Source organism: Chaetodon trifascialis, chromosome 20 (genome assembly GCF_039877785.1).
Source record: "Chaetodon trifascialis isolate fChaTrf1 chromosome 20, fChaTrf1.hap1, whole genome shotgun sequence".
In the NCBI taxonomy this organism is placed as follows: domain Eukaryota; kingdom Metazoa; phylum Chordata; class Actinopteri; order Chaetodontiformes; family Chaetodontidae; genus Chaetodon; species Chaetodon trifascialis.
The window spans coordinates 8753550-8776896 of NC_092075.1; the positions used below are offsets into that span (position 1 = coordinate 8753550).

The 23347-nt window shown below is 41.2% G+C and overlaps 1 protein-coding gene across 1 annotated transcript in view; it reads left to right on the forward strand.

The window, feature by feature from the left end:
• LOC139349209 (astrotactin-2-like) overlaps positions 1-23347 on the forward strand; it is a 262594-nt gene that overhangs the window by 79663 nt on the left and 159584 nt on the right. Inside the window, exon 4 of the mRNA XM_070989796.1 lies at positions 15061-15213. Coding sequence (XP_070845897.1) covers positions 15061-15213 — 153 coding nt within the window. The remainder of the gene's footprint in view (positions 1-15060; positions 15214-23347) is intronic.

Sequence of the window (23347 nt, forward strand, 5' to 3'; positions counted from 1 at the left end):
ACAGAGAGTAATCACACTGGCCCAGAGCAGAGCTAATGGCAGAAGGGGATATACAGCTAATGCTGCTAATGCATTGTTCTGGATGGTCAACGACATCCTGCCTCTGGGATGATGTCGTCCCAGGCCACAGGCTCAGCGTGTCTGTCTGCTGGACAAAAGGCAAAGAGACTGTGTTGCGGTTCATTGCTGTCAAGTGTGAAAGCATGAATAATTTCTACTTGGCTGCCGCTCCCCCATCAGGTGCTGGCTAGTTTATAGATTAGGTATTAATAACTCATTCTATTTAATTAGAATTGCATTTGCAAGTTTTCCTCCTCTAGAGACAGAACGTGTCTGTGGATTTCGAATTCTGGATCAGATGGACAGACTTAGTGTTAAAGTGTTTACAAGAATACAGAGAGAGAAAATGTTATTGTCCCGTAGCTCAAGCCAACATACAAATACAGTTCAACAACTGGTCCTTACAACGATAGCTCGTCATCCATGTGTAACACACCGCAGCACAATTCATTTAGCTGCTCGGGTTGATCTGTGACTACTGACAATAATGCTTTTGTTCTCCTGCTGCTATTTATGAGAAGTGATAGAGAATTCAAGGTCACATTATCCTCTAATTGAATGAACTGGAAGAACAAAATCAACTTACAGTAAAGCTCTATACGCTAACAGCATAATATACAGTATGTGCTATGGACAGAAGGTCGCTGCAGTCAGTTGCACTAAAATAATAATATTTCAGGGTAATTCTGAACTAAATATTGAAAATATAATAATATATAAAGTCACAGTTGCTGCTGAGCTGTCCTCGCAGGATTTTTCCTCTCCTCATACTCACCCGGGCGCTTCTGCTTGAGGTGGTAAAATAAGTTAATAAGTCGTAAAGCTCCCTTCTTGTTGTGACAGTCTTCTTGCACTTCTTACCCTCACTGAGGTTTGTTGTATATCAGATCTTCTGAACCAAACCACTTCCACACTCGTCGCCCTTTTTGGAACAAACTCCTGCACTGGTAGCAGTGTTACTTTTGCATTCAGCCATGCTGTATGACTTCGTCAAGAAGTCGGAATATCGCCAATATATATACCTTTTATCAAATTAAAAATTATACCGATAATTTCGAGAATGATGATGATATGGCATGCCCTTGGATGCAAGCATGTGCCACCTGGTGCTTTAAGATCACGATGGATTGAGAAACTGTCTGAAAAGATAAACGATTATATATTCCTATATTCTGCCGAGGTCAAGTACAACGCTGCTAATTACAGTTTTGCTGTGAAAGAATGAGTTGATCAGAGCATTTTGTGATATTTACTTTCCTGAACAGCTCTTGCTATTCTGAAGAGTTGAATTAACTCATTAACAGATCCAACAAATGACCAAAGATGTTATTGCATCATCTTTTGAAAGCACCAGAGTTGTTACGTTACCATAAAAGGTTTTTTTTTTTGTTTTTGTTTCTTTCAATCTTAAAGCATACTGGTGTTGGTAAAGGAAAGAGCTTGGCCAGAAAATTAAAGTTTCTGCTATAGTTAAGCATTTTAATATCCCAAAAGGCTTTCCTGTTGTGCCTCTTCTTTCTTTCTCTGCAATGATGTTGTTTGTACAGACTGCTGAAAGCAATTACTGGGTATTTATTTTACATTGTAAACACAGATGAAGCCTTGGGCACCACATGCAACCCACTGAGAATCTGCTGAAAGATACATAGATTGTACAACTTTGAGGTAGCAAACGTGTAACTAAATGCTGCTAAAAAGTAGACAAAAGAGAGGCAGTTTGACAAAGATCCCTCACTAGTGCAGTGGATTTTTACATTTCTTCCGGTCCTTCAAGTCACTCGACACAAGCTGAGCAAAAAGCACACATTTCCCTCCTGACTCTAAGAACCACAGTGAATCTGCATGTTGTTTGTTTCCTTTTTCTCAGGTTTTGTGCAACCAAAGCACAAGGGAGGGAGCAATTGAGCAAATGATATAACTTCACCTATCTTTGGTGCATAAAACATCTAAACCTTAGCAATGATTTAGCCAGTGAGTGGTAATCCCGATTTGTTTTGCTATGACCTTGGTTTCCCCAGAACAGTGCCATGGCAGGGATGAGTCATCAGGTTAACTAGCTCCATGCAGTCAAGAGTGTGAGGAAAGCCTGGCCAAAAATGTGAGGCTTCTTTAGATTTCCAATGGTAATCATCTCTGTTGTGTGTGCCTAAAATATTTCTTCATGGAAGGTTTACTCACAAGACAAATGAAGCACCATCCAAGAAAAAGAATGAAAAAAAAAAAAAAAAGATTGTTTCATCACCCACAAGACCACTGTCATTACCAAGCTTATCAAGTGTTTACTGAGCTCTAATTGAACTCAAGACTGGAGAGTAATAATCCGGTGTCAAGCTTCAGATCACTAATGTGACATCATTGATGAGAAATGGCTGCCAGCTTGGCACACTCAAGCTAGCTCAGGGTAATGTTTTGATTAATACTGAATCAGGCTTGTCATCCTTCCCCATGATAAATAGATGGGAGTTAATTACAAAGACTTCCCATTCTTCCCTTTTGCTCAGTCTACAGAAAGCATTAAGCTTGTGTTTTGTCAATGAGGGGTAATTTAGTAGGATGAATGAGATGATTTAAAGATAGGCATGCGTGGCATATGTACGAGTGTGCGCAAACATCACGGCACGATTGAGATCGAGCATGTCAGCTGTATGCTAAAATTATTTTTGAAGGCAATAAATGTGGACTGAATTGGCATTTTGAAGCAGCTCATCATGAAATTGTAGTCTTTCTTGCCCACTCCAGTGTGAAAGCAGCCAGTCAGTTTCATCAATCATGCTTTCTGCAATCTCAAGCACATTATGTTTGTCGGGAAGTTTTAAAGGAGCACAAAATGAGCAAACTCCTCGATGCAGAGTATAGCAGCTGATGATTTACAGCAGAAAAGACGGGGATAAAATAAGGGAGGGAAAAAGAACTCTTCCAGGTAAAGTTCGTCACTGAGACATGAAACCTTAGTCATCTGATCCAACATGAAGCCTTTTTCAGACACACACACACGGAAAAAAAACAAGACATGGCAGTAGGAGCGGGTTTGTAAGCACCAGCGCCAAGCCAGATCAATATTTGTGGGTCGATGGTGTGCCAACTCATGGGCCATCTTTATGAGGCCGGTCTGAAAAGCGGTGTGGGCTGCTCACCCACATGTATTGGTCATTATATCCGTCAGTGTTTCTGTGCTCCCAGTATCTCAAAGACTCTTACTTTATTAGATCACGCTAATCACGCTACTTATTCAAGCTGTTCACATAGCCAGTGTCTTTGGAGGCTTAAATGCGATTAATTTGGGGAAGAAAACAGAAAAGGAGAATAGGCAGTAGTCCATAAAAATGATCTACTAGGCACTACAACTTCATGCTTAGACCCTTGAGACCCTTGAAATCAGAACTAAAACAACAGGAAAAAAAAAAAAAGATCTTTGTATTTACAGTCGACATTAAGATCAAGTTATACCTCCATAAATATAAGATAATTTGAATGTTACAGACTGGAATGCTGTATATTCATTCCTTAAATTCTGTCTAAATTATAGGCCTCTTTTCTTGCCAGTGTACAAATGAATAGCGCTCCGTTTTTGGAGAGTTGTTCAGGAGAAAATGCAAAACTGCAGGTGTTCCCCTCAGCCTGCCTTTGGTCAATATGCAATTGTAGGAAAAATACTGTTGCTTGCAGCGTATTAAATTAACTGGATTGTTTCTGGGTGTGATGAATTATCTCGGTGTGTGATAAATTGGCACCCTATCATAATTATATTTGCATAATGTCTTTTCTGCTTCATTTCCGCTCTTGCATTTGCCGGAAATTTCCCACTAATGCTGTAGCAACATCTGGAAATAATTAATACTTTTTTGCTGTCTTTGGAATCTGTTAAAAATGAAGTGCAGATTTACCATGGAGACATTCATCAGTGTCTCATTGCACAACCGCTGCATAATGTTCAGAAGTGTCATGAAGTGACATTAATAATCATAAAAGGAAAATCGCAAATGGACTGCAATGAAGAAGTTAATGATTATGTAACATGTAAATAATGAATGTTCAAATATGAAAGAAAAGCTGTCATCGCTTGCATCATTTCGGTCTGTTCGAGTCATCTTGAACTTTCATAAAATCCAAAAACCAGAAACAACAAAACAGCATATTTGCCTTTTAGATGCCATTATAAGAACAGACTGCACCAATGTAATAAGAATTTATAGGAAAAGTCTGACTGACAGCACAGTGCTTTTGAAAATCAGTGTCCCTGGAATACACAAACACACTAGTACTTCCGATTTCAGTAATTTTTTGCCAGGAATTGTATAGAATAGGATTGTTGCTTTATGTGCCAAGGCCACATTTGACTTTATGATCTAAAATATTGCTAAATATGCTAGCATTAGCTGAAAACAACAAAACGTACATCAAATGAAAATACAAAATTACATGTTGGGTGATGTTTTGCTAGTTTTTATGTGGTCTCAACTCAAGAGACACAAAGGTTGTGTCCCTGAAAGCCCCAGCAGACAGAATGGAGGCTGGTGCTTTTGAAGATGCTGTAGAGGATTGCTTTCAGTCAGGAATCAACCCCACTTGTCTGCTGAGTCCAGGCTGGTCACCTTGGCAAATATTTTCAAGCGCTCCACACATCTGCTCATAGAGAGAGATGGACAAGTGGAGTTTACAAACCAGGAGCAGAAATACAGTGTTTTTTTTTTAAGAAGAAGAAGAAGAAGGAGGAGGAGAAGAAGGAGAAGAAGAAGAAGAAGGAGGAGGAGAAGAAGGAGAAGAAGAAGAAGAAATCCCTTTATTAGTCACATTTTACACAGAACATGCAAGGTTAGGAAGGGGACACTACACACGGCATGCATATATGAAATTCATTCTCCGCCTTTAACCCATCCTTGGACCGTCCTTCCTCCGTGGCGGAGCAGGAGCGGTGGGCCGACCGGCGCCTGGGGACCAGTTCCTGTTGTCACCATTGGTCAGGTGGTGATCTTCTTGCATGTTTTTAGTGGGGGTACATTTTATGGAGGATACCCCAGGTGAGCACGGGCAGAACATGCAAACTCCACACAGAAAGGCCCCTTCTTCCTTGAGCTGCAGGCACCGAAGGAGGAAGGAGGAAACAAACCCCGGTCTTCCGCGTGACAGGTGGAGATACTGTCCACTGTACTAACGAGAAACTGAACTTATGAGTTGTACACTGGTAGAGCGTTCCCCTGAAACACTGAACAAATCTATTCCATTTGTGCTGACCATATCAAATCACACCAGTGTGTAAGGAGGGTGACTCACCTGTGAGTATGATGATTTTCATACTCTTTCATGACTCACTGAGCGATATGAAAACAATGTTGGTGTTGATCATGGAACTCACTAAGGAGCTCTTGCAAACTCACCACTTGGCCTGAGTGGTGTGACTCCTCAAACAGGAGGCATAGTCGGCAGAAAGTTGTCAAATCTACATGCCAGAGCAGCAATAATCAGCAAAAATATTAGCAACATGCTGAAGGGATGGCACCCAGGTGCAGTTTCAGAAGATCTTAATGTCTGACAGGTTGTGGATTTGAGCTTATTAAGAGATTTTTTGAGATATGAGACATGGTCAACCATCACTGCTCCTTTGCTAAACTGCTGCATTGTTGACCACGATGACCTGAAGCGTGGTCAACGGTGCATCCTCAGATGGGTTGATTGGCAGTCAAAGGATGTCTGTTGCTTGGCATGCATAAAAGGCTGAAATGTGTGTCGGGAGAGTCTCTGCACGCATTCCACTTTGCATGTAATCTCGACTCCCAGAACCATTTAAGATTGCACTGGACCACTTACAAAGCCACTTAACTCACACGCAGATTTAAGATATCTGATTGAATAAATCATGCCTTGTGCAAACGTCTTCCACAGTTTGTTTTCTTTTGGTTCTTCATCGAGCAAAAGTTGTGTTTGAATAGTAAAGAAATCATTTGGTGTTCAGCTACTGATCTGCTTTTTTTGAGCAGAATATTACTTACAGGCTTTACAGTAAGTGTTTGCAGGTGTTACCTGCCAGGAATAGACTGCACGTCACTGTGCCATTGTTACTTATTAAACATTTAGACAAAGAATAATTCATCCACACATTTCTGAGTCACTGTCTTCCACGCTGTCACAGCAGATACATCTAAAATGTTATCAGAATTTGGATCTTGTTCCTAAATCTTACAACCAGGGCTCATTTGTGATCGTCAGTCAGGAGCTTCAGCCTGTCAGGAGCAGTTGGAGGTCAGAGCTTGGCCTGCGATGTTCAGCAGGCGCAGCATGGGGAGACACATCCATATTTTATTCTGGCCCGTGGCAAGAGCCGAGCTATAGATAGCACTTTATTCTTGCTCCTCTGCAAACAGCAGAGGCCTTAAATATACAAGTAGAGGCAAAAGCAAGCAGAAAGGAAAAGTGTCTGACTAAAGATAGGACATTACATGCTTTCCAGTGGCTGGGAATGACGAGACATGAGACAGTAAATGTTCAAATCCTACAGAGAAAAGAGTGGGGAGGCGTTTTTTTTATTATAAGAGGGAGCAAGGATGGATCATTTAAAGTACACAAAATACTTGCTATATTGTGATTAGTGGTAAGCAGTAGTGACAAAAGTAACGATGCCAATCGTGGCAGCATTATCTCAGTGTTTTCTACAACTATGCAGTGTTGCATGATAAAAGGCAAATCTCCAAAAACTTTAGTTTAATTAGAAAATGATCTTATAGATTTTAAGAAAAAACAGCAACCGATCAAGACGTCCCATTGTGACAGATTTTCAGTAATTTCATTTGCATGCAATTTAGACATGGAAGTTGAGAACTGTGGTATCTTATACAATTATATGGAGAGAAAACATACTATTGAACTCCATCCATTAGTTAATGGCATCACTGTTTGTCTCGGAGGTTTTTACCCTCTTATTTGTGTCTTTTCCCCGCTATTAAAATGCATCCTTTGCTTTTGACTCATTAGTTTATTATATTCCCCTTTCTCACTGATTCCCTTTTATTTCATTGTCTCTCCCTCCTTCTGTATATTGACTCTCATCCTTGCTCTTTTCATTCCCTCTTCGCTTTCTTCTCCACATTATTATTGCCCTGTCCATCTTTTCATATTTTCAGCTCGTGCTTTTTTTCCCCTTTGCTCTTTATCCCTCTTATCTGCATCTCATTCCCATCATCGTCTCCTTTCTCTTTTCTTGGCATCCATTGTTTACCCATCTCGTCCTCACACTTCTCCGGCTCTCTCTCTCGCCTCTTTCCTCCTTTCATATCTGGATCCCTTGTCTTCCCCGACACTGGATCCCTTGTCTTCTCTGCCACTTTTGTCTTTTTCTCTGTATCTGTCTAACCTCTTACTCTCTTCTCATGTACCTGTCACACTTCCCGAAGCAGTGCTGTCAAAGCTTTCCTAGAGAACCAGACTGGACTGCTCTTACTGAAACAATGGCAAATTTAATAAATCACTGAGGGAATCAGAGCTGGGGTGAACCCCCCCATTTCCTCTCCATTGATCTCCTCTGCACTCATTTGCTCCCCAAGCCGTGAAGAGGAGGAGAAAATACGAGGGAAACGAGATGCGTGTGATATGTTGTGTGTGTGTGTGTGTGTGTGTGTGTGTGTGTGTGTGTGTGTGTGTGTGTGTGTGTGTGTGTGTGTGTGTGTGTGTGTGTGTGTGTGTGTGTGTGTGTGTGTGTGTGTGTGTTGAGGTAGAGGCAAAAAAAATGACTTGAGAAAGGGAATGACAAAAGAAAATGTAATAAAAAGTCGAAATCTGCGGGAATTTAATTTCTTGGGCTCTCTTTTTCTTTTCCTCCCGCAGATTTGCTCCAAATTAAAACAGCAGGGGTTTGTAGGGTCCAAAGATCCGCAGAAACGTTCCCATCATTTTTTTTCCCCTTGTGGTTACATCTGCTCGCGTGAATATGAATGCTGTTGGGCTGCCAGGCGGGATGGCTTAGAATAGGAAAAGTCCATAACTGACTCCCAGTCATCAAAACAAGCGTGTGGAAGAAATGGCAATATGTGCAGAAGTGATATCACAGTTTGGGTGAGCACTTGTCATTTTATTTAGCTTACTCCTCTTGGCTTTAAGTGAATAACGCCAATGTGTGGATGATATTAAACTGTATATTTGTCGAAAGCTTTGACTCTTAACAGTGAGACACAGTTCGCACAATCAGTCCGGTAGATTTTGAAATATTTGTCTGGAACAAAATAGGTGGTTGTTGCATAATGGAAGCAGCACGTAATGCAGTGATATTCTTTACAATATGAACATATTTGGCTAAAGCTGTTTTCAAGGGTTGAGGCAAATGTGGCATGATATAGACTGGATTCTGCTCCTACCATGTATGGATTCAGAGCAAGCTAATTTATCTTCCAAGCTGCATTGCAAGCTGCATCACCACCTGCCTCGGGGCACAGGGCATTGTTGAAGAGCCTGAAAACGTTGCCATGTGTGTCACTGACTTTCAGCAGAGAGGAGCTTTCTTCCTGAGCCTAAGAGAAATAAGGGTCAAGCACTATTTATGGACAGAGTCATGGTCAAAGGTTTCAGTTTCTGACAGGCTGTAATTCCCATCGGCTGTATCAGCGTTTTGGTAGAAGCTGGTCTGTCTTGTTCATTTAGCTTTTTGGAGTAGCTACTCCTTCTCCTCCTTCACTGTATTTTTTTTTGCTGACAGAACAGCTGTTGCCCTTCCGGTGCTGAGTATCATTTTCTGTAAAGGTACAGGCATCAGATACAGGCATCATTGAATCAGACTTTGTCCTGAGGCCTAGCAACATATTTTTAGAAACCTCTGCTTCTGCAAATTGGTGCCTTACCAGGGAATCCTCCTATGGGAAATATGTATTTGTACATCAGCCCAGTTGCTACCTCCTCAGATTGTGATCATTACTGCTGTTATTGTATTAGCAGAAGTTGTTGTGGCAATAACAGTGTCAGTATGTGCTACTAACAAATTATTTCATGATGGCACACAGTATACTGTATATATGGCAGCTGAGGCTATTTTATGCCACCTGCATTTTCTTGTTCTAGTTTGTCTGCTCATTCTTGTTTTCATTACTAAGTAAATACCTTTCACCAGTCAGACAAAAATGATGATGTCAAGTACGTCAGCTTTGTCATAATTAGATGGGTCTCTCACCTAAGGGAGAGATGAATGTCGGCCTTTTACGATACACAAATAATTAAAGAGATAGTCATCTAATACCTCGGTAATGCTGATATGGGAAGTCATTTTGAAAACAGAGTTAGGCAACGCCTCTGCTCAGTTATTAAGCTGAATTTATTGCATTACCTCTCATAAGGTCAGTGGTTTGATCCATGGCTCATCCAGACTGCATGCCAAAGTGTCCTTGGGCAAGGAACTGAACCCTAAACAGCTCCAATTGGCTGTCCTATCGGTGTGTGAATGTGTGTGTGAATGGGTGAATCAACTAAATATTTTGAGTATTGAATTTTGTCATCGAGTTTGGTTTCTGAGAGGCTTTTTTGTTGGTGCATATGTGCATATCTATAATAACCCATTCCATATGTTTTTTCTGACCAGTGAGGCTTTCCTGTCACCTTAGTCAACCCTCAATAAGAAGACTGAGTCCATGTCTATCAGAAAGCAGATGGCAGCCCATTTTACCTCTCTGGCTGTGTTTGAGTGCATTGCTCATCAATGAGATCACAGGGGAAGCAAGAGTATGAGAGATGCAGAAAAGGGAGGATGGAAAAGCAAATAGGTTGTATTATGTTTGGAGTGGACACTTCAGCGACATCTTGTTTGGATGTTCAGCATGCAGGGTCTGAATATACATAGAATCAAGCTTTGAATTAGTCACTGTTTCATTTGGTTTCATTTCCATTTTCATACTGTGATGAAGTCCATGAAAACATGATAATGGAGTCTGGACTTTATGTAAACTCCTATGCTTTCCATGCAGCTTCGAAAGCAGCATGCTCCTGGCACAGGAAGAGGGGAAGAAAATCAGGACGGGTGTTAAGAAATGTGTAAACACACAAAACATATACATACACACTTTCACAAAAGCCGGCATAAACAGGCACAAGCATGCAGCCAAACAAAACCAGAAAATCGAGAAGGGTTATCTCCTCTTACTGGGCACTGTGAGACCACCAGGAGTAAGTTGACGGAGGCAGCATTCTGTTGACATCCACTGCTTATGAGACACTGTTAACACACACTCAGCACTGATAAGGGAGTGGTGGCAGATAAGGGAGATGAAAAGGAGAAAATAAAGGCACCAGAGCTTTAGCTGACATTGAACTCAAAATGAGAACCCAGTGTGGACTTGGGGTCTGGGGAAAAACAAATGTCAGAATAAAATATCTTAGTTGCTGCCTCTGACAGAGGTGAGAAATGGAGAGTAACAGCAAAATAGTGAGGAATTACAGAACTCTACAAGAAATGGACACATATTTGTGCCTCATATTCATCACTAACGCCAATACCAATGTGACATCTAGTTGGTAATTAAGTCAAATGATTGCAAAGATCATGCATCAGCTTTACAGGGTTACGCGCACTCTATGGTGCAAACACATTTCTGTCGTGATTTTTCAGCGTTTTCAGATGGTTGAGACCGAAGGTCTGTGTGTTATCAGAGAAGACGAGGATAAAAACAATCATCAGTGAAAGGGCCGTGACAACCTGTGGGGACAAATTCCATTCGTTTCAAGGAGACTGTGACTCCGGGCTCTTCAGTGTGACCTAGCTTTTCTTCTTTCCTCAAAATTGAACAAAGAAACAGAGATAAAGAGAGTTCTAGGAGACCATGAAATATATATGCAAGCAGTTAACCTCAAACATGCTGTCATGCACTCTCTTCAGTCATGGCGGGTCAGAGCTTAAGTGCCAGCCGCATCAGCCCTTCCTGTTTGTTTGCTAACCCCAAGTGCTGGAATTAGCCTAGCACTACCATAAACGCCCTCAGGGAATGAAGCTCACTTAACCATTTCTGAGTACCTTTGTTGACTCCACACTTCCCTTTCAAGGATACCATTTTAGCCCGGTGTATTGACACTACAGGTAAAGTGAAGGCCCACTGGATCCAATACACACACATACACACACCCACGCGCACACACAGAACAGGATGTGTTGTTGTTCAGGTAAAGTTTTGTCGTTTTATCTTTTCACTTTTTGATGCTCTTTCTTGCTCTAAGTGGATATTCCTATAATGTAGTGATGATATTAAAGTGTATGCTCGATCATCATAAAGGCCTTCTTTACGTGCTCTCGTCCCCAAAAATATGCATACTGTAGCTCCTCAGTCACTGCACAGGAACAAATGTAATTGTCTAAATATGTAGGATATTTTCTGGGGCAACTCAGCACTGGATTTTCTTTGAATTCCCCCACATTTGCTTCCAGTACCAGGACTTATTCTTGTAATATGTTACATGAACTAAATGCAACATTTCTGTCCCTTATAAATATTTAACTTGCAGTTGTTTACATTTGTTCAGCAAGGATTGTTTAAAATGCGTCCATTCCCTCCTTTGTTTATACTGTTTCACTGCTTTTACATTAGGCGGAGACAGACTGTAGTCCATGGCCACTGATGTCTGTAAGAGTGTGTATAAACCAATGAGACATGAGCGACTTTCTTTGCATCGCTGCTCACCATCCTACACACTCATCTGCGACCTACAGTCGTGTGAAAAACAAACTAGGGCTTGGCTGTTTTGAGCAAAATTGTGAGGATGGGAAATCCTTTGCAAGTTGATGCAGGAACATGTAGGGAACTGTGTTTTAGTGTCTGTGTCATACGTTCAAAAGCATTCCCTCAGTAAAAGGTAGATCCCACTCCCAGCCAAGGATTGGTGTACATGCACTTAAGTTTACAAGAATATTGCCAGAAGCAACAGCTATTGTAGCTGCACCAGCATGAAAACAAATATGCCACCTGGAAAAAGTGTTATATCACTTTAAACATTTTTGTTTATCCTTTATTGTGCTGTTAATGGGAAATACAGTTGATTTAAGCATGATGGCTCTGTTCAAAGCAGTTTCCCTGCAGGAATGCCTTCTCCTATAAAGCAGGGCTAAAGATATAGGAAAAGTACTTAAGAGAGCCAGACAAGTTGTGATCATTTGCTAATCCTTTTTGACTTATGCTCAATTGAATTTGAATTTGATGCAGCAACACATTTAAAACAAGTTGGGATAGGAGCAACAAAAGACTGGGAAAGATGTGGAATGCTCCAAAAACACCTGTTTGGAACATTCCACAGGTAAACAGGTTCGTTGGTAACAGGTGATAGTATCATGATTGGGTATGAAAGGGGCATCCTGGAAAGGCTCAGTTGTTCACAAGCAAGGATGGAGAGAGGTTCACCACTTTGTGAACACATGATTGTATGAAGGATGTTACTACGTTTAAAACAAATAAAGTAGAACAATTAGATTTATTTGCAGTTTGCAATTCACCGACGGCTGCTGGATAGTAAGTTAATCTGTTATCAACAATATAAGCTCGAGGCAGGAAGCAGTAGTATCTTAAACTGAGCGTGATTGATGTCCTGCAGCTTATAGTGAATTTGAAGCCAGTCGCCACGAGCAGCAGTGATATGTGTTATCAGCAAAAATGGCAAATGCACACAAAGCACACTAATACAAATAAACAAACAATACTTGTTTTTTTTGTTTATTTTTTTTTGTTTCCACCTAGCAATATTAAATATGTTCTTTCCTAAATCTGGAAGTTCTTGTCATTCATTAAAAAAAAAAAAATAAATAAATTGTGTTGCTAGAAAAGTGTAGCTTCCGTCCACCGTATTAGCAAACTGTGTGACAGCAAATGAAACTGGAAACATGTAAAATGGTAGTCATTAGGTCACACCAAAATCTGATTGGTGGATGGCGTTCTGCATATCCGTCTCTTATGAACACATTTGTGTGATCATGCCCTCGACACATACTCAGACTTGCAGCAATTATCGTCCCAAGCTGCTGGTGTTTTCACTCCACCACATACGGTCCATTTTTGTCTGTGGTGCTGTTCACAGAGTCGATGCATGCTTGCTCAATAAACCATGTGGTTCAACTGCTTGAGTGTGCTTGACTTCCATTTAGCATTTTGGCTGCCTTCTGGGCATCTTAGATGAATTCATGTAGAGATAACGTAGTGATTCAAAATTTTAACACACTGTCATAACGGAAATATCTCCACAAAGTAGATATCCAGCCCTCTGGCTGTACAGAAGTCTAGATACCTTGGAAAAAATCAAACATTGTTTCACTTCATAACTCCCTCTTCAGTCAGGCATGAATAGGTGTTTTGAACACCTTTGGCAAGCAGCCGGGGTCCTAGGCAACAATCGATACAGTAGATATGATATTGTATGTAAACAGTAAACTATATCAATACTGACTAAAAGGAGAAATGGCTGACTAACTCAACACCCAAATGGAAGAGCTACATCATATTATAGCCCTTTGAGGATTTCACTCGATCTCTCTAACTGCTTCCAGTGTCAGGAGACATTGGCGTGTTATAATGAGACAGGGGGAAGCGAGATGGGTTTGTTTATAATGCGCAAAAACACCAAATAGCATAAATAAATCTAACCTGTTAGAAAGTGTTATTGTGACTTCTGCAATGCATAATGCTCTGTTTGGGGACATGCACTTTTGTTGAAGGTGTGTTCAAGGACCAAACAAATTTAAGGTCTTTTACTAATCTAGCAGAGTGTTAGAAAAACTTTGCTAACTTGCTAACTGGAGGGCATGAGCCAACATCTGTCTCCCAAATGAGGCCACGGCCACTTTGCATCATCTCTTGCGTGTGGTTACGGGGCGGGGTGGGGGGGTGGGGGGGCTGTTACCATAGACATACCACCAGCAATTGACTGTTTAGCAAAACCCAAGCTGAGTATAGCCACAAGTGTATCAAAACAAATATGTATCATTGCAAGGATAATATTTGTCCTGCGGCTGCGACACCAGTGTTATTGTTAGCTTTCCATTTATGATATGAAAAACAATGTGAATACTTCAGTTCCACCCTCGTCCTCCTCATCTCCCTCTTCCCCTGCTCTTGTGCGCTCATTGGCATGCATGATGAGCATCCACGGGGAGCAACCCATCACCATTATTCATGGAAAGAGTACACCTCAGAGCCAGACTGACAGATCAAAAGATGTTGATGATAGGTGGGGGCAGTGGTGGTTGAGGTGATAAATGGTCCCATCTTTGGAGATGGCTATACTTGTGTAAGTTTGGAGACAGTTTTTTTTTGTTACAGTTTTTCAAGCTGAGGTTTTTTTTAGGGCCCCAGTGTTCAAACTCTATAGGTTATTTGCAGATATTATGCATATAGTACTCAACATAAAGGTTGTGTCTTTCAGCAAACGGCTATAGATACATATGCAGTTGAATATCATTACCTACATACTATTAAGACATGTTTTTGACTGTAAGGTAATAATAATCTTCACTCATAATTAATCTGTTTGGTGGCATAAATGAGCCAGAACATGTCAAGACAGTTCAGAGGAATTTCCCGTCCAGTCCTTTCATAATTTCTATTGTAAGAAAAAGGAAGCAAACCCCTCTGTCTGCTGGCCCCCTCTTTCCCCACAGCCAGTTGTTTTGGAGTCATTCATCAGGAAGAGTGAGACTGAGCCATCAGGGGAAGCGTTGGCAGGATCCCTGTAGAGATGAAGCAATATTGAATTGATGGAATCATTTAAAGGCCAGAAAAAATGGAATAGAAGAAATAACACTGTGCTGCTTTTTTACAGTGTCTAAATGGGACAGCCTAGTGGCTCATGATGCATATCAGACTCTAATCTCCTATCTTTCATACAAAAAAGAAGAAGGAAAAAAAAAGAAGCTATTTTAGGGTGTTTGACTTTATGCATTTGTGGATATATTTGTATTTTTTATTAAATCTTGTGTGTCTGTCAGTATTTGCAAAATGATTTTCATCTTAAAGCCTCATGACATGCCTGCCATTTTCACTTTGGATCTGTCTTTCGTAGCCATTGAACCAAACACGGAGTCAGTAGAGGATTTGATGCAGAGGTTCCAGGACAGTTTCCGTGTTCCCAACACGCCAACAGACATGTCTCACTACCAGCATGTCATGCACAGCTCATCGACAGGCCGCCGGAGGGTCCCCAGCCACACCAGAGGTAGGACAAAAAGTCATGCAAGAAGTTTACGTTTTTGTTGGCAGAATGTCACAGACCTTGCACACAAGCTGATTATATTTGCATGTTCTCCTTAATTTTTTATGCATCCTGGACAATGTTTGCTGACTTTTGTACTAGTTTTTGGGGGTTTTTGGCAGGGATTTTTTCCCTTAGAAGTACTGTTTAATAGATGCATACATTCATGGGTAAGTGTACACTAAGCACAAGGTCATGTGTTTGAGCTGTTTCCACTCTGCTTTATGAGAAGACGTGTAAATTTAGACGTGTATTTTCTTGCCTAGCAGTCATTAAACATTATTTGGAAGCCTATTAGGATGTCACCGCTTATCTTCTGAAAATCACTCTGAGTTGAGTTTTAAAAAATAACAAACTGGAATGCCAAATGACATACTCTTTAAATTACTGCCAAACATAACCCAGAGAATAGCGTTGTGGATTGTTAATGCATTAAACTGTACAGGTGGCTTCAATTTATTTTGATCTGTTCATTTCAGTATGACAGATGAAATGCAACTGTGGGTAATTTAGATGTTCCACTTCGCTTGACCTGCTTACCTTTGTAATGAGGGAGGAAACACATACCATCCCAGCAAAAAAATAAGAAAACTCCATGCCAAGATTGGAATTTATGACCTCTAAACGACTGTGTTAACCACTGAGCCGCCATGCCTCCCTGAGGGACGCCAGGCTGCTTCAAAGACAATGTTCCACAGTTCATTTCACAATTAATTTCCTCCAAGTATTTAGAAATCAACATTTCGTATCCCATTTGTGAAACTTATTAAAATGTAGATTTTTTGGTCTTACATCATGAAACTGATGTAGACACCAGATACAGTGTATGGGTGTGACACATGAGGAATGCGATGGAAAGTGCCTTGAGTCAGAGGTGGATTCATAATTTGTGCATGATCATATTCGTGTTACATATTCATCATTCACATCCTGCATGGAGACCACAAACCCCTGCATCTAACCTGCTGTATAGGCTTACATTTATCTCCCTAAGGTGAGTGCATAAATAAGCATCACTTAAATTCAAAACCTCTTCAAGAGAATCATTTGACTTATTCAGAGCAGAAATATTGCTGTTTGTCATGGCAAGCAGGAGTCTCTGTATATGGTCCTAACCTTTCGCGGGTTGGTGTTTCCGTGTTTTATAATAATTGCTGTCGGCTCACTCTGTTGGCTTTCTGTTTCATCCAAGATCAAAAGGCAGCACAATTTCACATTTGTGGGAAAATACGCAACTGTGTATGAGCAGTTCTGAGATGTGACACGCTGGTGACACGAGCTTGTGCCACAGCAATGAATTCAGCTCATTAGCAGGAATATTCCCGATAATTTTAATCAGACATGTTGTAAAAAATGCAGCGTGTGTCATTGGTCATACTCTTATGACTACTTAAAAATTAACATTGACTATTTGACGTTAACCATGATGAGTTCACCTGACCTTGACAGAATAACATATTATGCTCTTGATCACTGTCACCTAAGGTAGATGCAAAATACAACAACAATTTTTCATACTACGCCTACTTGTTTATGTTGGGATTATTAATCATTCCGGTCACACAGCCAGTGGCTGAGAGAGTTTATATTCTTGGCTCTCTAGAACACTTCAGCTTGGCTTGTGCTTCTCTTATTTGCTGCTGAGGATTTAACTCAGTAATATTAAAGACTGTCTTGTGTCAACCCTCTGAGCAAATCATGCAGCTAAAATTAAATCCATGCAGGTCAAGCTCCTCAAAACTCAGTGAAGGACACTGCTGAGAGGCGTCCTCTCTGAGGTCAACGTTAAAAGAGTTTCCTTTGCGTGCCTATAATTAGAGGTGAATATGTGTCCTCATTGCAGAAGCGTAGGCCAGTACTACAAACATGATAATGGGACAAACACTTACACTGAGGAGGAAACTCTATTAGTTGGATTGAGGTTAAAGGAGAAATTTAATTGGTCAGATGAAGGTCCGTCCTGCATAAGTGAAATGAATGCATTGGCAAATTGTACAACCAGGCAAAAGCCAAGAGGAAAGTAGATTATGTTTGGGCAGATGCTTTTCTTGTCCATATTGGTACTTACTATGACCTTACTATGCTGTGCAATAGCTTTTTTCTCTCTTGCATTTTATGTGTGTTTCTGGTGGCTTTCCTTCACCAGTAAATGAGTTTTGGAATTGTAAATAATGCTTAACTTTGCTGAAATGAGCTGAGGGCCACAGTATGGCCCAGTAGTGTTTGATATCACGGGGGATTCATGCCAAACAAATCTGACTAAGCAGCACAGGCAGGTGGAGCTGAACAACATCGTGTCTGTAGTTTACCAGAAGTGACAAAAACTGCATAGGCATGAAACACAGGTTTGTAACAATGAAGACAAGGCGGTCTTACCCATTTTCAAATGTATTTCAAAACGACAACCTTCTACCACTTGTACAGTAAGTGACTAATCGGTCAAATTAATCAATTTCTTACCTTGAAATAAATGTACATCTTCCCAATGATATCGTATCGAAATGAGCAACTTCAGATAATCCTCTTGTCCTTCCAACTGTGCCCTCCTTGAAGGGGACTGAGCACCAGAATGATTAAGACAAGAAAACGTTAAGACACACACCTCCCACTCATGGAGGACCAAACCTGGGCACTGGTTCCTAAAAGCACCTTAAGGCTGAGATGATTTTAGTCCCATTTTAAATCTTTGGGTGAGAATCATTACTATCTCAGATACCACTGGGAAATGGACCCTCAGCTCCATATTGCAGGACTGGACATGTGTGTCCCAGAAATTCACACTTAGAAGGCCCACTTTAATACATTATGCAGTAGATCTTCAGGCTTGTGTGTCTGTGCTGCCACCATCTCGCAGGGGTGTAATGTCCCATTCAAATAGTAGTAAATGCCAGACTTTTGTGCCGTATTTGGATGTTCTAACAAAAGAATTGCTAAAACCAGCCAACAGGGCATAACATTTCACAGGTGATGAGATGTTTTAGAATATCTCACTGCGAACATGCTGAATTTGACAGATCACAATAAGTTATCCTTGACTATCATGACAATAACTTAAGCTAACTTACGTCAGACAAGAGTAAAAAGACGAGCTTATTTCAGGGCTTCCAAGCCTTGACTGTGAGCCTCAGGCAGTTGACACTTGTCACACGCTCTCGCACCACACGACCATTTTCTCATGCAATGAAAAAGAAATTTATATCTGATAGCATCGTGAGACAAAAAGAAGACGCTGACAGTGCACGCACAGACAAGACAGAGCATCACAGCGCAACAGCAGCGCCGTGCAGCAGCGAGTTATTCCCACCATCAGGGGGAACGTGAGAAATGTATACAAATGTATGATATTGTAATTTATTCCCGTGCATGCTGTAATCTCATTCAGCCGCTCTTCTAGCAGCAGTGGCTCTCACTCACCTCTCACAGACAGCAGTCAGACGGAGTTACTATGGCTACGATGACGGTCTGTCCCTGTTGCTCTGAAACTTTCTCCAACAGCGGGTGTTTAGGTTCGTATAATGACCATGTATTAAACACTATAGGGCTTTTAATTTGGAATTAGGGCTTTTTGTTTGTTTGTTTTCTTTATTTGATAGCACAGCCAAAGAGACACAGGGAATAGGGTAGACAGTAAAAGGCCCCAGATTCAAACCTGGCCACTGCGGTAAAGGGTCTATTATATTAGAAACAAGCACTTTTCATTTGAAACTTATACTGGGAGTGGTGGCAAAGCTGAGTTAGAGACTGCTCATTTACTGGAGGACACCAGAAGTGACCTGTTTCTGTAGAGCTGTATCCACTAATCAAGCTGCTTTTTTGCTCGGTTTAACACAACCCTCGCTTCTTCAGCTTCGGTTGAGAGACTGTTCTCATTTGCAGGAATAATTTTCCCATCCGCACAGGAGGCATTTAACAGCAGCGATATTTGAATAGTTAGTTGTTCTTAAAGGCAACTAAATAGGCTACTAATTGAAGTGGTCTCAGCTGCCATGTCTTTGAATCGGGAGCAAGTTTCTCCATAAAAGTCTATTTTCAGTAGTGTTTTTTTCTTTCTTTCTTTCTTTCTTTCTTTCTTTCTTTCTTTCTTTCTTTCTTTCTTTCTTTCTGACCTTATTCCCACTGACAGTAATAGTTATATAGATGGTGAGTCGAAGCATACCATTTCATTCTGCCTTTGACGGAGGGATTCTCCAGACGTGACAAGACAGATGGCTTCTAGGTGAAAGTTTTTGTTGAAATTAACAAGACACTTCATGGGGTGATGTTGCCTTAAGTGATTTTATTTCAGTCATAGATGTTTAATAATAATGAGATTTACTGCATTCAGAAGAGTTCATTTCAGCCCCATGTCACAAAGGGACGCAATTATGCTTTCTACTGTGATTCATAGCCAGTGATAAACTTGAAGGTTTTCATTTTCACTGTCATCATCAATTCACTACAGTTTAAACAGTGTAGATCTATGTAGGCCTGTTTTATATCAGTTTTGAGTCACAGTATACCAACGCCTAGACCGCTGCTTCTCAAAATGCAGACCTTGGTTTGCATCCGGAGTGAACAGCGAGTTAATCCAGAACCAGCCCATATCATCAACTGGCGGTCCAAGGACCACATTCCCATCTGGCCTGCAGAATAGTAATGAATTCAGAAAATGCTTGTATCCATTGTTACTCACCAGCGTACAATTCCAGTCTGTCCTGAGAGTGATGGTCTATCATTCTGCAAACCTGTGGCAACGGGCCAAAAAGTCTGTAATTCATCGTTCACCCGCTCTACAGATAGTCACAGTGAATCACAAAGCTTGTCTGTTAGATGCAAGAGGCATCACTTGGGTTTATTTTCGTTGGCCCTTCTCTGGGTTGAGAAACTTGTGGCTAGACCAGACTGAAACATGTGTCTTTAGGACTGTCATCGACCTTAAAAAACAAACATGATAGAGTTCAATACAAATCATCACAGTAACATAATCACTGTCAGACAGTCAGATATAATTTATCTCCATGCCATCTCATTCAATTGCCATATTTCACTATTACGATAACATATCGACTAAATGGCACTGAACAATTTTCCTGCCTTGGTTGGGCAATATAGTTTATTCTATTCTGTTATACATGTATTAGTGGTTTGAATAATCTGAAATTATCAATGACCTACATTTTCATCCACTTCTGGACTTCTTGGCTCGGACATCTTCGTATCAGTGTCATCACCAGAGCTGTCCCGTGTGGATGTCAGGGCCCTTTTTATTGGAAGCCTTACGATTCTGCACCAGGTTGGCTCTTCTTGCCTGGGGGAGCCTCGCTTCCTTTGTCTAAGAAAATATAGGCATAAGATAAAACACAGCGTAAGCTCTTTTTGGTGCACAGTATGTCTTGTTAAATGAGGCTCTCATGGTTGATATTTCAGACTTAACTTAAGCCTTCCCTATTGTATCCTGTAACACTATCAGACGATAATGTTAGCTTGGAAGCGTTTGAAAGCAAAATTTAGCAAATGGGTTAGCAAATAAGTTGTTTTACCTCGAAATATGGCCCAATGTCTCTCCAGATTTTCACTCTTCATTGTCTATTCAGTTGTGATCAGTTTCGAAGCAGTGAAATGACCATTTGTCAGATAGTGTAACACATTTTGATCTTGAGCGCCCCACCCTGAGCGTGACATTAGAGGTAAACGGTCGCCATTTGAATGTGGTCAATGGACCCGCACTCACAGGAACAAACAGAAGCACCGTGCCATCATGGATGTTCTCTGCCGCTACCTGGATTATGAGGAAGCCCCTCAGCTTCTGCGTTCAGTGGATCACTGTATGACTATCTTTCACACAGATGTTCAGTCTTTCTCAAATACCTTTTTTTTTAATTATTGCTTTGCATTTATCTTGAAGATAAAGAGCTGCTTTTCTCTTATCTTTTAAAAAACGATGTGTAAGTTTGATAGTTGACAAAGCCGAACTGAAGCTTGTGAGCTGAAGCTCGGCTTTGTCAACACACATCCTTTCCAAGGGTGGAGGCAGTGTGTGTGTGTTGAGTATAGAATTCAAAATGTAATAAGAAATAGGCCTTTTCATGTGGTCAATTTATAATTCACTGGATATAGAGAATGCTATATACAAGCATGCTTATGCTATATGATCATGTAGCCTAAATCATTATCGGGATATGAGGTTTTTTGTCATATCAGACAGCACGATTACAAATGGCAGGGACAAAGTGGTAATATTAGACAGACAGCAAGCTAGATGAAGAGGAGAGCTTCTGACCAAGACGTCTCAGTGGGAGGTAACAACATGATGTCTGAGGGGTCTGCACCCAGCAGCACACACAGTCAATTCCAGAAAATGCACATTTCTTTCCTCGAAACCTGAGAGATGGGGGAGAAAGCATGCCGCTAATGGCCAATCTGTGAACCTGCGGGGCTGTCTGGATTGGAGATTTTCCCAAATCTGTGTAGGAGTGGGAGGAAGAACAAAAAAAGGTGCAGTATAGAAACACACCACACTAGAGCTTGGTTGTCAAGTATGACTCCCTGTAGTTTAGAAGCCGATGTGCTTTAGTTAACTTGATTCACATTTACTTTAATGGGAAAACACAGCTCAACATGTACAGAGCTAGAAAACTACAGTAGCAGTTTTGTCTACTCAGCTAAACCCTGCAGCTGTTCATCTTCTCTTCTCCTTGTGTCCATGAACCTGCATGTTGAAATTTTGCTTTGTAGCAACATTCATCACTTCCCTGTCAGCATGTATTGCCCTACTTTCTTATAAGCACCATCTTATACCTGAAAATGTTATCTCATGCACAGATTTTATAGTTACAGTCACCACCGCCACTCTCCAATTTTCCCATCAGAGCAACCACTCTCAGAATATATCAATCCCCATAGACCTCCATATTAAAATGCCAAACTTTACAGCAGAAACAAACATGCTTACAGCCCGCTACAAAAAACAGTCGGTCTCTATGGCTAATTACCCCATTCATGACATTTGTGAAACTCTCTTGTTTAAACTATACTAAGGTTAAGGTTGTGCATGGTTATGGGAATGGCCACTTGAGTGACAGCTGTCCACTAGATTTCAGCAATCAGGCTTCATTCAGTCTGGCTCAGCTCCACCCACACTTCACCTCTTTTTTGCATTAGCTGGCAGTTAGGTGGAGTCCTGCCAAGATGGCAACAGCTGGAGCCACTGTTCACAGTGGCTCTTCAGAAACACAAGGCTACCAAAAAGGCTACTGCATTTACTGCAACGCTGGATGTTCTACTTTTTAAAAAAAATCTTTTGCTATCATCTGTAATTGGGACTCAGATGCAGACTCAAGTGTGAAGTGACCGGTGAAAGGATTTATTGCAGACAGTGTTCTAGCAGACTCTCGAGTGAATAGTATGGTGGTGAGTTCGCAGAAGACGGCACAGGATCCGGAGGAGACGAGTGGATCCTGAGGACGTAGTGGAGTGCGGTGTGACGGACAAGAGTCTCCGTAGGTCGAGATGACACGTGGTGGTGAAGTGCAGGAGAGGACACGGATGGTGGTGCAGGCTAGAGGCAGGTGGCTGAGCGGGGTCCAGGGGCGAGGTGGCAGGGATGTTGATGCAGGGAGCAGGACACTGGTAACGGGATCAGGGGGACCCTCTGCGGGGGAAGGTTAGAACAAAGATCCGGTGAGCAATCACGAGGTATACACGAACAGACTATCACAAGAGTGTATTCTTAAGTCACTAGGAAATACATAGAGGGCCGACTATACCACTGAGAGGCGGAAATAATCTGGCGACGAGCCCTCCGCTGTTCGTGGGAATCAGCTGTGTCACTGCCAGCTCCCAAAACTACGCCCAACCTCAGCCGAAAAAGGACAAAACGAAAAGACCAGCCCCACACAACTATAAAGGAAACTAAAAAACATAAATATTGCACCAATCATAACATCATTTTCTTAATTAAAGCTTAAGGAGGAGCTTAAGCTTAAAGACACTCAAGACAGACACTCATCTGCCACATAAAGATGCATACATGTGGCTAGAGTAAATGTAATTGACTGCATGGAATGATTTGTATAAGCGGGGCCAGCTACTCTGTTGGCACTGAACTGCCCAATCATTG